The sequence below is a fragment of the Nelumbo nucifera genome, chromosome 1 (genome assembly GCF_055504915.1).
Source record: "Nelumbo nucifera cultivar China Antique chromosome 1, China Antique-T2T, whole genome shotgun sequence".
NCBI classification, from domain to species: domain Eukaryota; kingdom Viridiplantae; phylum Streptophyta; class Magnoliopsida; order Proteales; family Nelumbonaceae; genus Nelumbo; species Nelumbo nucifera.
The window spans coordinates 192,014,547-192,028,359 of NC_142649.1; the positions used below are offsets into that span (position 1 = coordinate 192,014,547).

The 13,813-nt window shown below is 36.0% G+C and overlaps 1 protein-coding gene across 3 annotated transcripts in view; it reads left to right on the plus strand.

Annotated features, from left to right (window-relative positions):
• The window catches only part of LOC104611840 (uncharacterized), a 65,143-nt gene extending 51,640 nt beyond the window's left edge, over positions 1–13,503 (plus strand). For 2 of the 3 annotated variants that reach the window (XM_019200168.2, XM_088895708.1), the window contains 11 exons: positions 3,452–3,633; positions 3,744–3,852; positions 3,991–4,089; positions 4,197–4,340; positions 4,466–4,627; positions 4,869–5,090; positions 6,963–7,162; positions 7,240–7,411; positions 8,771–8,953; positions 12,869–13,054; positions 13,166–13,503. In XM_019200168.2, coding sequence (XP_019055713.1) covers positions 3,452–3,633; positions 3,744–3,852; positions 3,991–4,089; positions 4,197–4,340; positions 4,466–4,627; positions 4,869–5,090; positions 6,963–7,162; positions 7,240–7,411; positions 8,771–8,953; positions 12,869–13,054; positions 13,166–13,252 — 1,746 coding nt within the window. In that variant the 3' untranslated portion in view covers positions 13,253–13,503. The remainder of the gene's footprint in view (positions 1–3,451; positions 3,634–3,743; positions 3,853–3,990; positions 4,090–4,196; positions 4,341–4,465; positions 4,628–4,868; positions 5,091–6,962; positions 7,163–7,239; positions 7,412–8,770; positions 8,954–12,868; positions 13,055–13,165) is intronic. The other variant, XM_088895707.1, reaches the window with a different exon arrangement.
• Positions 13,504–13,813: the final 310 nt, after the last annotated feature.

Genomic DNA, 13,813 nt, shown 5'->3' on the forward strand with positions numbered 1-13,813 from the left:
TCTGAAAATACTGCCACTAGCTAACATTATACACAATTTTAACAGACAAGATTTTTTTTTTTTTTTTTCTGATGCCTATCAATGTTGAACTACAAGAAACTTAAACCCCATTGACAGCAGCATTGGATGGATACCCCACCTTTGGAGAAGATTCAGGATAAACTCATCTATAGGTTAAATTGATGAGGGATTGATGCTGCATGGCATAGGCTTCCTATGGAGAATGAATAGGAGACCTCCTTTTTTTGCTTTCTAAGGAATATCATTTCTGTTCTACCACTAAAGCTAGGGGTTTGGGAACTGGAATGCAGAAAATACTGTTCCTATTAAGTCAAGAAATGGAGTCAAATAGGGATCTGGAATGGGTAATAAATACAAATCTTCTGGTTGGTGAAATGTTTGGCCTTCTTTCTTTGGGGTTGAGGGCATTGATCATGTCCCTTTTAGTTAATTGAAGGAAACAAGCAGGAGCTTTGCTTTAAAAAAGAAAGAGAAGGTTATTTTGGAGGCTGTGGAGTTTGATTTTAAAGCTTCAGGTTGGAATTTGATAGATGAAGGGGCAGGGAAGGGGGAGTTACTTTGGGATCTGGAAATCAAGGGGTTGAAGTTTGATGGAGGATTGAATCCTGTCTTTACTCTCCCCTCCCTCACATCCAAGTTTGCCTTGATAAAAGAAAAGTTACAGATGGAAAGGGTGGATATAGGGGGGAGGGGGTACATGGGGTGCAGTCTAGATACAAACACCACTTGAAGTGCAATAATTGGTTTTATCTCTTTGGTCCTTTCGTGGCCTAGTGGTTTAGAGTCCTTTTTCTTAGGCTTCTTGTGTATATCATGTTAAAGCAAGTGTTTATTGTTCCGTATACCTCTTGTAAACCTTTCTTTTCTTTATTAATAAACTTTATTTTGTCCATAAAGGCCCTCTAGTCTAGAACTTTCTGGTTGAGCATTCAATTTTGAATGTATTTGAGGAATGGAATCATTGTAAGAAGAAAACTTATATTCAAGGACAATCCTGTTGCCATCAGGGTTGGGGGGTGTGTATGTGGATGGGCTAGCCCCATTGTCTATCTTCATGAGGCCATCAGGCCATGAGGATGTTATGGAAGAGATGGTAGCTGTTATTAGTTCGACAGTTATTGGTTTGGTGCTCTTGCTTCCAGAGTTTCAAGGACTGCGGAAAAAAAGACTTTGGAGCTGATTTTTGGACTTCTCTGTATTCTTGAAAGGAATGCTGATCTGTTTTGATACTGAAGTGTTGTTTTTTGCTTTTTTGTGGTCTTACACTACTGTAATCTGGTGGGGGTGGCATCTTGTCACCTAGTTATGATGTACTGTTTTTTTCCTTCTAGCAATAAAATTTCTTTCTTTATTTATCTTCAAAAAAAAAAAGAGGCCATCGGGCCATGAACAAAAAAAAATTATATTCAAGGACTTTAATGTAATATCAATGCCATTGGGGTCTTTCTTGCAAAACTTGAATAATTTTAATATTATATACATAAAGAGTCTTTCATATTCAAGACATTGACATGTGGCATTGTTTGATGCCTAGAAAAGAGTTCTAGAGATTTCTTTCCCAAAACCAAGAAAATCAAAGATCATGTTTTTTTGCCTGACTAATGCTTTCTTGTCCAATTCTAATATGACACATGATTTTTTGATACTCGTATAAGTTTCTGGGTCAAACAATTTACGTTTTGCTGAATTCTGTTAAAATTGAATAAGCACCCCTATTTTTGTCTCTCTATTTTGGTGCTAGGGTAGAAACCCTGAGAGATTCTATAAATCTTGGTTGTGGGTTGGGATCCTTCATATTTTAAGCTTTTTGATAATTATAATATATTTTCTGAAGATTACTGCGATTATTGGAGGGATTTGGCAGAAGCTCTAAGCAAAACTTTGGTTACAGCCTTGTTTCAAGTGCTATTAGGAAAATTTCAAACATCCAGTTGTAAGTTGGAGAAACTTCAGATCTGAAAATTAAAAGACAAGGGGAGTGCTATCACACCGCATATGATATTGTTGAAGATCCTTAGTGATGCATGTTTTGTCACAGATATTCATTGAACTGCCTAAGTCTTTGGTTACAGTCTTGTTTCAAGTGCTATTAGGAAAATTTCAAATATCCAGTTGCAAGTTGGAGAAACTTCAGATCTGAAAATTAAAAGACAAGGGGAGTGGTTATCACAACTACATTTGTTTTTGTTGAAGATCCTTGGTGGTGCATGTTGTGTCACAGATGTTCATTGAACTGCCCAAGTCTTTCTAGCATAAGGATTCATTGTGCCTCATCTCATGAATGTTTAATGAAATAGTCAAAGAACTACAAGTTTCGATTTAAGGGTTGTCTTAGTATTGTCTAAGGTCCATTTATTTTTAGTTATTCTTGTGTTTCATTGGGGTACTTGATATATTAATGTTTTCTTTTGTCATTGGAGAATATGCTAAGAGGTAGGCTTAATGACTAGTTTGTGTCTTATGTAAGAGCTATGGGTGTCCTTGCCATGTTGGTCATGTCTTGGGTAAGAGTAGTAAGCTACCATGAGTGCCATCTTAGTAATTGAAAAGTTGTCTTGTCATGGGTAAGAGTTGAAAGATTCTCTGTAAGTGCAAATCAAGCTAATTGGATCCCTATAGGTCTGGTGTAAGAACTAGTTGCCACCATATTGGAATCTTCAAGTTTCCATGTTTGAGAGAAGCTCTGAAAGATCAATTGGTCGTGCTTCTACCAAGGTTACATTGTTTCTTTCAAGGCAAGATGGTTGGTGGTAACTTGAGGGAGAGTGTTGGAGCATTCAGTTTTTAAGGTGTATGAGGAATGGGGTTATTTTAGGAAGAAACGTGTATTCAGGAACTTTAATTTATTTGTCCCATTCTCTTGTATATTTTGAAAATTTTAATATTGTATAAAAAGTCTTTCTCATTAGAGAGAGACATTGATACCTGGTTATCTCTAATATCCTTATTCTCTCTTCTCCTGCATCTTCTCTTCTCCTTTCTTATTATTCATGAATAGACTTTCTATTTCACTTAAATCTAGACCTAATCTTTACACTCAAGTGGAGCTTGTTTAGACCAACACAGAAGATCATGTGTTTGTGGGCTAGTAGGAGATTAAATAAAACAACAAGAAATCTATTATGTCTTATATTATATCTGTCATTGAAGAGTTAAATGAATCTTTCCTTGCTGATGGATTTGGGTAGTTCATGTTCCATCCAACGTTTCCTTTTTTATGTGTGGACAGCAGTGCTTAATCAGATCATGACCACCATGCATCTTGTGATTTCAAGATGTTGGTTTCCTTGTTTTCATGTGGGAATTCATGCATATTTGATTCTTCTGAATTTTTTGGATGTTAGTCATATGTAATTGCATACATAGGTTTCTATGTTTTTTTCATACTTTGTTGTTTTGATAACTGAGGTCATCTTTTCTTCTGAATCAGGGTTATCTGGATATTGGCTTCTCAAGAATTAAGAAGCTGATATCAAAGTTAGAGATGGTAGTTGATTTTCAGAGCATAGTTAAGGGTGTCACCAATTGCAGCTTCTTATACCAGAGAAAAGAAATGATAGGAACTTGGTTATCAATGGTTTACATGGATGTGGACAAATTCTCGTGGCTGCAGTAAGTTTGGTAATTGGTATTGGAATTGCAAATTGTGGAATGAAACGGGACTTAAACAATTTCAAAGTATAAAAAATTGTTTGATTGATGTTATAATTGCTAACACTCAGGTATCTTCTTGATGCATTCTGTGATGGATTGTGGCATCTCAAACTCGGTCATGTAGGAGAATTCACTATACATGCACATGAAAAAGAAATAGAAAATGCTGTGAAATATGTAAGTGATATGATTAACTAATAATAGACTAATTTTTAACCTTGTTTTATTTAATAGTTGTCAATTTTCTTTATGTGCATGATTAGATTTTTTGTTACCTTATCATAGGTTAACTGTGTCTCATTTTCTAAAGTACAGGAGATCATTGCACCTCTATGTAGAGATATTGAGACTGATCTACGTCTTCATGTACACTCCACCCACTTAAAAGGATCTGTGCATGTAAACCCGAGAAAGGTAGTAACTATTTCTGTTTTGAGACTTGTCCCTCTAGTTGGTGTTTTATCTCTTTGCATTCCCTCCATTTGTAATTTTTTGGTATTTATTTCTGGATTTTGCATCAGACTGGCGTACAAAATCTCTCTTGGTACCTGCAGCTGAAACCTTTGCGAATTCCCTTTAAGAATATTGATATAAAATTGCATGTAGAAACCTATCTAAATTCCACCTTTTACAATCACACAGCCATGTCATCTTATGATCGGAAGGTAATGTTTCTCTCCTGAAGTATCCTTTGTGCTGAAATGGATGACTTTTGAAATGATTGGTCGTGCATTGGAATGTTTTTTCACCTGAGCTATACATCTTTCTGATTCTAACATGTATCATTCAGATATACTTGGAAATGAGGCAGTTAGCGAAGCTGAAATATAGGCTAGTATTAGATGATATTCATTTTGCTGACCATTGCCTGGGACATGGTATTGAGGTGATTGAAACACTGCAAAATCTCCAGAAGGTTGCCACAAGCTACTCATATAACATAACTAACCAGGTATAAAGTTATAAATAAAGAGTTTTCTGATGTTAAACTGTATTTGCATTTGATATCAAAGATATGTAAAGTAACAGTTAATATATTTTGGTTGATGACAGCATTTCTTAATTTCCCATTTTACTTAGAAAGTTTGACTATGTTATCAGGATGAGCATTTAATATCTTACTTAATCTGACCTTTCATGATGCATGAGAATTTACTTTGGAAAATCCCTATGTTATGGGGAAATTGTTACAGGTCCTTATTGAGAAAGCTTCTGGCTTCCAAGGTCGTACAACCTTGAGAATTGTTGGTGTGGAACAAGTTGCCTCTTCATTAGCTACTCATGGGCTTGTGTCAATATTTACTGCTATAGAATCTGTGCCCAAATTTCTAGCTCAGAAGCTTGTGGATTTATCTGAGCTTCTTCAAGATAATTTTGCCAGTTCCTTTTTAGTAAAAGAATTCAGATTCTGGAAGGTATGCCCTTTTCTGATTTTTTTTTTTGTCTAGATTATTATTTAGTTGATATAAGGAAGAAAAGGTGTTAGTATAAATTTAACACAAAAATTCGATGTTTTGAATGAGGTAGATACTGATAATATTTGTTGTTACTGATTGGGGAAGAAAGGTTATATATGTGCTTCATTTTGAGAGTTGAAGTGTTCAGTAGTGTGGCAGCTGTGTTGTATGGAGCTGAATGTTGGGCAGTCAAGAGACAACATGTCAAAAAATAATTAGTGGCAGAGTTGCATATGATGAGATGGATGAGTGGTACCGTTAAACTAGAAAGGACAAGCTCAGAAATAAAGTCATTCGAAAGAACATAGGAGTAGCTCCAATAGGTGATAAAATGAGAGAAAGTAGACTAAGATTTTGGTCACGTTCATAGAAGACCACTGACTGTAAGAAGTGATCTGTTGGAAGTTCAAGGAGCTAGAAGGGCTAGGGAGTAGGGATAAACCAAAAAGGACATGGGTCAAAGTAGTTAGAATGAATTGCAAAATAGTATTCATGTTGCAACCCCATATAGTTGGGATAAGGCTTTTATGATGATATGCGGAAGGCTTTCTTATGCATAGTAAGTGTGTCGCATCTAACTGAAAGGTTGTAGTCTCAAAAATTTGATTATACTTTATTTAGCTTACTTAGCAGCTCCATCTATAGCGCAACATCCCTATGGATGACTCGTTTAATTAGGCTTCATGTGTTACATTAATTTTAAATAAAGCCAAAGGGTTAACAAAGGGTTTTATTTGTGAGTTCCCGAGGTTGAGGTTGGAGATTAGCCTGTAATACTTAATCATGGAACAAAGCTATCTAGAGAGTGGCTTCTTGTGATACATATTATGGAGGCAATTAGGCAAATGAGTTGATGGATTTCTTTTGTTAAAGTTAAGAACCTAATAACAAATAACTTCTATCATTCAAATGAGAATAACATTGAATTAAGTGGTTAACAAGTTTATTCCCCTTGGACAATTGTCTACTATATTCATTCCTTAGTGTATCAGAGCACTATATTAGTGGAAACAGACAGAAGCACCAAGTCCAGTAAATTTATTTTAATTTTGTGTCAGAATCTTAGATATCTCATTTTTGCAAAGGTGGCTGCTTCTTACCTGTCTCCTCATCTTATTAAATCTAATATAATTCTTACTACAATGATTCTGATAGGCCCCCAATTAACCTTACGTATGCTAGGAAGAGGAAAGGGCAGCAATCGGTTAAGGGGGGGAAATAATTGAACACATGGGACTTACCAGCTGGGCATTTATAGAGGAAGTCAGAAGGGAATAAGAAGAGTCTTGGGGCATTTATAGCTATGTCAGTTATGAATAAGAAGAGTGTTGGGAATTTATAATTAGGCCAGCTGGGCATTTATGGGGGGGAGTCAGTTATGCTCTCAGAAGAGTATAAGAAGGGTCTTTGGGGGATGGGGAGAGGCATGTTTTTCTTGAGTGAAGAATACTGTTAGTGATTGGGAGAGCCGGTGGTCTCTCGAAGAACCGACCAACTGTTAATGTTTTGTTTTCTTCTGAATGAATACCAGTTCCTTTTGTTGATGTTCGAGTTGTGTGAATTCTGCTGAGTCTGAGAATTGTGTGTGAAGTTTCTGGGACATAACAGATTCTTTGTGCCTTCTGTATTATGTTCCATTATTGTCTTCTGAAACCTCGTGTTAATATAATACTGCACTACTGCCCCTTTGGTGCATCACAGAGTGATGATTATGTAGATACATTTTTCTAATGAGTTTTTTCCTATATGATTTTGTGAATGTATTTATTCCATTGGACAAATCTTTAGAAAGGCCTACATTATGCTTAATTATTTTTTTTCCTGTTGAAGCATGAAGAAGGATCAATAAGAAATAATCCTTTCATACAAGGAGATCAACATAACCTGACCATGGGAAAATTATTCTTTGAGGATCATGAGCTAAGATACTTAGAGCAGCTAAGGTACATCATCTCTGAAATGGGTAATGTATTAGGGCTATTGAGGATCTTGAAAGCAGGATGTTCCCGCCATGTCTGCAACATTTCTCGGTAAGTGTAGAGGAAAATATCTAGTTAACTGACAGTCATATACAATTATTTATTTGTACTATGTTTCTTCCATTCAGGTTTATACATGGATCCAACAATAGTAAGAGCTTCAGAGAAATCTCTGAGAAACTTGGTTTTATGGATGAAACTGTTACAGCTGGAAGGATAGTAGATGTAACATTAGAGAGCAAATACAGAATCAAAGATCATTTGAATTGTTTCTCCTCTCTTTTTACAGTGTTCTCAAAGGTAAATATGCATTTTCATTGTGTTTCTACTCCAATATTGGTTTCTCAATTTCTTTTGTCTCCTTTACATCCAGCATGCTGTTTTGTTCTCCTTGCCAATCAGTAGACTTTCTGCATTTTGATTTACATCACTGATGTTCTTAGCCTGCAAATAACTCTTATGATCTAATCAATTTATTTCATAGTTACATTATGATGATGGATATTTGATATGTACAGCTATTCTGATTTCTTGGCTAATTGATGCCATTGATTCATTAATTAGGAGAGGAATTTCATAGAATTTGATGGATTCAACCTAAAGCCCTTAAATGTCCAAATCCTTCATTGGGAGAGAAATATATCCAAATCCTTTGTTAAATGTACAACTTGAGAAAGAATAACATACATATTTGGTCTTACCATCTGACATTCATTGATGATAATGAGGATTCTGTATGGATGTCATATGTTGAGGTTCAAGGCAGTTAAATATTTCCTCGAACCATTGTGATAAATGCTTCCTTGAACCCAAGTTTAGCCTTCACATTTATTCTTCTCCCTCTTCATCTCATTTTTTACATAGATAAAAGAAAGTAACCTGGATGGCTGTCATTATTTCCAAATTAATGATTGTCATTATTTTGATTATTTAGTAAGTGTAATCAAGAAAAATGAATGCTGAGATGGTTGAGTGGAAAAACTAGAAAAGAAAGAATAAGTCATTTGAAGGAACCCAGGAGTAACTCCAATAGGTGATAAAATGAGAGAAAGTAGAGTAAAATGGTTTCATCATGTGCATAGAAGAGCATTTACAGCACTTGTAAGAAGAAGCAATTTGTTGCAAATTAAAGGGGCTAGAAGGGCTAGGGATAGACCAAAAAGGGCATGGTTGAAGTCATAACAAATGATTTAAGCTCTAATTATTAAAAAATGAATATGACAGTTAACAGAATAACAAAATGGGATTCATGTAGCTGGTCACCTGTTCCGTCATTCCCTTCTGTTTAAAGCCATATCCATTGTTAAAGTATTGGTGCTTAAATCATTTATTACTTCTAGTTGATGTTGCCTATCAAAAGAAAGAAAAAATCTTACTACTACCAATGTTCTTTTTGGTCCACCCTTAGCCCTTCTAGCCCCTTCAACTTGCAACAAATCACTTATGATGATTATTTTGGTTATTGAATAAAGTGAAACCAAATGTAAAAAACATTTCTTATAGTTTTGAAGCACTTGTAAAAGTAGGTATGAGTTATTCTAAAAAACATTATTTGCATCTCTTTTACACTACTTATTGATCCATACTTCTGATCACTTGCAGGTTATCCTTGCTTAGTAGATCAAATTTACTCTGATTTCTTTTTTTTTTTACATGCAGGAAATCCAAAGCAGTAAGAATATCCCTTTTAAGGATTTTCACCTTATAGTTCCAGCCCTTGTAATCAGCTTAGTAGATTCTAGAGCTAACTGCAAGGATAAACTTTTGAGGAGGAGTCGTGATAGAGGAAACCAGATAGTTATGGATGATGGCTTCATTATGGGAGTAGCTTTTCTTTTGAAGGTATGTTTATGCCTGAACATGTTAATGCTAACTACTTCCCAACTGGTTTATTCTTCACTTTTCTTTCACAAGCAATTTACTATTTCATGCTCCATTGTTGGAATTGTGTGAGGACTTCTGGTGGGTGTCGAATCCAACCAAAGATAAAAGTCCTGCTTGAATTAAATATTTTTGTAGATAGTGATGAGCAAGGTCGTCTCCACAGGGATTGGGTGGATTTATTTCCAAGAGAAAAGAAAATAGAGGGGTTGTTATAAAAGCAAGGAAAATAAAATAAAATAAAATAAAGCAAGGATTAAATCGATGGGAGATAGCTTCTGGTTGAAGGGACAAGTTCAGCCTTGATTCTTATCATTGATCATCGATGCAAGGATAAATTCATATGTTTATGAATAAATTGGTTATAGCCATTAACAAGCTCGAACAACCAGCCTCTACTCGTATTTCTTGGCAACCAAAACAAGATCTTTGATTGCTTCTCTTATTAATAGACAGTCCTAAACAAGCTCTTAGAAGTTTATTTATTAATAGCATTAAGAGGGGAGAGACCCAATTCTGGTCAGCGATCTCACAAGCTCGGACCGTTTAAACTAGATCATATATCCTCCTAACATAAATCAAAAACTTGTCCATAATCAATTTATGTTAGTTGCCACCATGATTAAACCTACCAATCATATACGAGATTGGAGGTTCAATCGGCCATAGATTATTCTCATTGAATGAGCAAGGGATCCTTCTTGCTTAATCAATAAAAATAATCCTCACAAGAAATCGCAGAAAACATATGAATACCCATAAACAATGAACTGAAATAAAAATCAATTAGATCTCACAATGTTTAAGAATCAAAACTTCCCTAACCTTTCAACCAGAAATCAAAAGCTTACACACACTTCATGTAGAAATCGCAGCTTCCAGATGAGGGGGGCGTATTCTGCTTCTTTTCTCCCTTTTTGCTGAATTCTTGTTTCCAAGATTTTTTTATGATCCTTGGGTGCTAGTCCGCCCCCCTTTATGTAGCCTTAGGAGGGAGCAGTTTTCAGCTCCTCTTAGGAGTTCTTTTTCTCAAAAATAGAATGTCCTATTTCCTAATTCAGATCTAATCTTATCCTTATCTCTAAATAGAAACTCTTAACTAAGTTGGACTCTAACTCTTTTCTTTCTTTAAGATTACAATAAAAATAAGATCTGATTAAGACTCAGCCGAATTCTATTAGGAATGATGAGTGGGCCCTACTACTGCATGCTGAATTGGGCTGGTCTTCTCCAGCGAAATGGGGCTTCTCTGCAAATTGAGCTTTGCTGCAATCTGGGGCTCTCTGCGAATTGGGCTTCTCTGCGATTTGGGGCTCTCTGCGAATTTTCAGAGACTTCAGGCCCGATTTTGACCTCGATGCAGTCTGAATCTATCAAAACTCAAAACATGAAAGTTGAAGAGCTTTTCTTTATCTTTCCAATGCATCTTGAATCATCTCAATCAGAGTCCGGATGGGAGAGTTATGCCCAAATTACCACGCGGTGCCGAAACTGTGCAAAATTACCCGATTAGCCTTGTTTTTCACCTAACGCCTCATTTCATGCCCTAAATCGAAATATAAGAATAGTGAGTCCAATTATGCACTAAATAAGTATAAAAGACTGAATATTAAGGGATAAAGATATGATGATTTTCATTCTCATCAACTTCCCTTTCTAGTAACTTGGTTTGGCTTTTGAAATGGGTGCTATTATTGACTCATCTCTGTAATTTTTTATTTTGATAAGCTGGCAAAAAAGTATTGTATTAATAATATGAGCATGAAAGGGGAGGGTGAGGCACCCTCTGCTATACAACTGAAACAAGAACCACTCAAAAAGTATCACTACAACATTTACGGTGATATAGCTCAAAATAATTGATCTCCAATCATTTGTGAAATCAGCCACTGTAATTCCAAAAAACTGGCGCAGAACTTTTCAAGGTTTTCTATGTTTATCTTTCTATTTTTGAACTTTCAACTCAAATTTTTATGGTTCAAAATCCCAGTTTATGATTGAAGTTTGCGGGGAATAATATATTATATTTTTACTGTTGGGTCCTGTTTAGAAGTCCCACGCATTGGGCAGGTGAATTCTGTTTTCCTGTGTGCCTACCACATTTCTGATAGCAGGTATTTAGATAGTATTCACCTCCAGCAGAGGGCCACTAGGCAGCACTTGTAGAAATTTGGTGGTGATTATTTATTTTATTATTACTTCCTTTTCAGTAATATCACTCTGATGCATTTTTTGTACCATCTCAAATTCGGCACATGTCTGAATGACTTTTGAGACTGGGAAATACTTCAGAATAAATTGAAGTTGACTTTATTTAATATGCAGCATATTACAAAATGTATTTCTTTTGTAGCCTAGGGGACAGAGAGTAGCCTTGCAATCAAGGTTCTAAATATCAATACCAAGGTTTTAAAAACCGACCCGGAAACGGAACCGTTCTGGCCACTGGTTCGACCATCTGGGTCAAACGGTTCGGACGGTTTGAGTATTTTAACAGTGATATGTCATCTTACCCATTAGATTGGAATATTAGGGTAAGATGCATATAAATATAAAGAGAAAATAAAGATGGAATGAGAGGTATTTGAGAAGTTGTCGGCTGAAAGAGTTTAGAAGAAGAAGAAGAAGAAGAAGAAGACGAAGAAAAAGGAAGAGGAGGGCTTGAAGGCTGCAGCGGCAACGGCAGCGGTGACTTACAGCTGCGACAGCGATGGCGGCGGCTATGGCGGCAATAGATCTGAGATTTCTCTGTTCAGATCTCTCTCTCTTTCCTTCTCTCTCTCTCTCTCTCAGATCTGTCATCTAGAGTCTAAAGACTCTAAACTTCTCTCCCAGATCTCTAAATGTGAGATCTCTCTCACTGTCTCACACATCTCTCTCGGTAGATCTTCTTCCCTTTTCATTTTGCTGTTACAAGTTAATAAACCACAAACCGTTCTTCGGGTCAAATGGTTCATCGGTCAAACCGTCCGGGTCAACGGTTCGTTGACTAATTCAATGGTTTTTTACCAGAGACTGGGTTTGGGGTAAAATGGAACCAGTCGCCTGAACGGTTTCCGGTTTGAATGGTCCGACCGTCCGGGTCAACGATGGTTCGAAAACATTGATCAATACAGACCGATCCAGTGTATTGGTCCGTATCAGTAGGCACTTTACCTTATTTTATTTATTTATTTTTTCAAACCTTTGCAGGGGGTGGGGTTGGTATAAGGCTTGTCTACCCCCTGAAACAGGTCAAATCCCAAAACAGTTTTTGTAGGAGCATATCGGAGGGTCACTGATACGATACATATCGGTCAATACATTCCAATACATTGTGACATTTTTTTTAGAAAAAAATACGTTGTGGATTTTAATTCTTGATTGCAATTAAAAATTTCAGTGTGAAATAATATAATTGATATCATAATCATGATGATCTGGTAATTTCTTTGGTCAGATGAGGCAATAAGATCCCAGTTTATTGGCAAAAATTTCTTGGGGCAGCAAAATGGAGGAAAACCAATTTAAACAGCTGAATATTATCTTTTTCCCATGATATTGCCTGTATAATTCATTCAAGCACAAAGTTGCCATTATGGTTTCTAGTACTAGGTTGCTTATACCAAGGGGCTAGAACTTAAGTTTAGTCGAAACTTGTATGGCCAGTCACTCTGCACACAAGGACGAATGATGCCACCTTTTGTATTATGGAACCTACAAAAGCAGTCTGCCATTTAATGCTTTACCTTGCGCAATTCCATCATGGTGTTAACATAATGCTCCTTGACATGTTTGTGGTTATCCTAGGTTTAACTTTTTCTGCAATTCATCAAGTTAGATGCTTGCTTATAGAATAATACTAATCCTAAAATCTCAAAATGATAATTACTGCAGGTAACAATGCAAGAGAAATCATTTGATCAAATGTATTGGTTTACTGGTATGCATAAATACTTGAAGGAGGCTTTGCTATCACTGGAGGAATATCAGGATGCAGAACAGAGAAAGGCAAGCAGAGGAATTTCTGTTTCAAGGTTGTTGGGTCAGCCTGCTTCATCCATAGGAATAGAAGCCCAAAAGGTTCCAAGATCCCATCACCTCTTGCTTAACCTCTCAGTTGAACTTATTTTGTTCTGACTTCTACTCCTTTACGATCCAATTTTTCTGATTACTACCTTTTGTCTTGGTCAGCAGGGCATTGATAAACTCAAGAAATATCAAAAAGAGGTGGAGTTTATTCACTCTAGTTTCAATATTGCAAGGACAGCCATATCTTGAAATGCTGCAAATGTTATATTCTCGTTCAGTTTCGTATATCATTCATAATTTAGTGTACTGATAGTTGATGAAGTCTCCCAATCTAAAAATCCCATCCCTTGCACCAAGTAGACTAGTTGTCAACGGAAAGTCTCCATCAAATGTAATGTAATCCATCTTTACTTTATTTTATTTTTTTTTAGAAAAGGAATTGCATCCTACGACTACAGTTTACTTTAACAATTTGTTAATTGTTATTTTCTGTTTCATTACGTACAATTCTTGAGTGTCGTTGGATCTCTTAATCCAGTACACCATAGTCGTTATATTCATGTGATAATTGATTGAAAGGCCCACTTGTCAATATGCTAAATAACAATTTAAGGAATTTCAAAGATTTCACTAAATTTAAATAATCTTTGCTATATAATACTTGCTTTGGCTTCACGTCCAAGCCATAAAAGTTAAATCAAAATGTTTTAATAGTTTGTTATTACAAATTACACATTACGACATCACAAGGGGATTAAGGGGTTGTGGACAGACCAGGGCACACATGAGATCAATTTAGGGTCTTTTCGT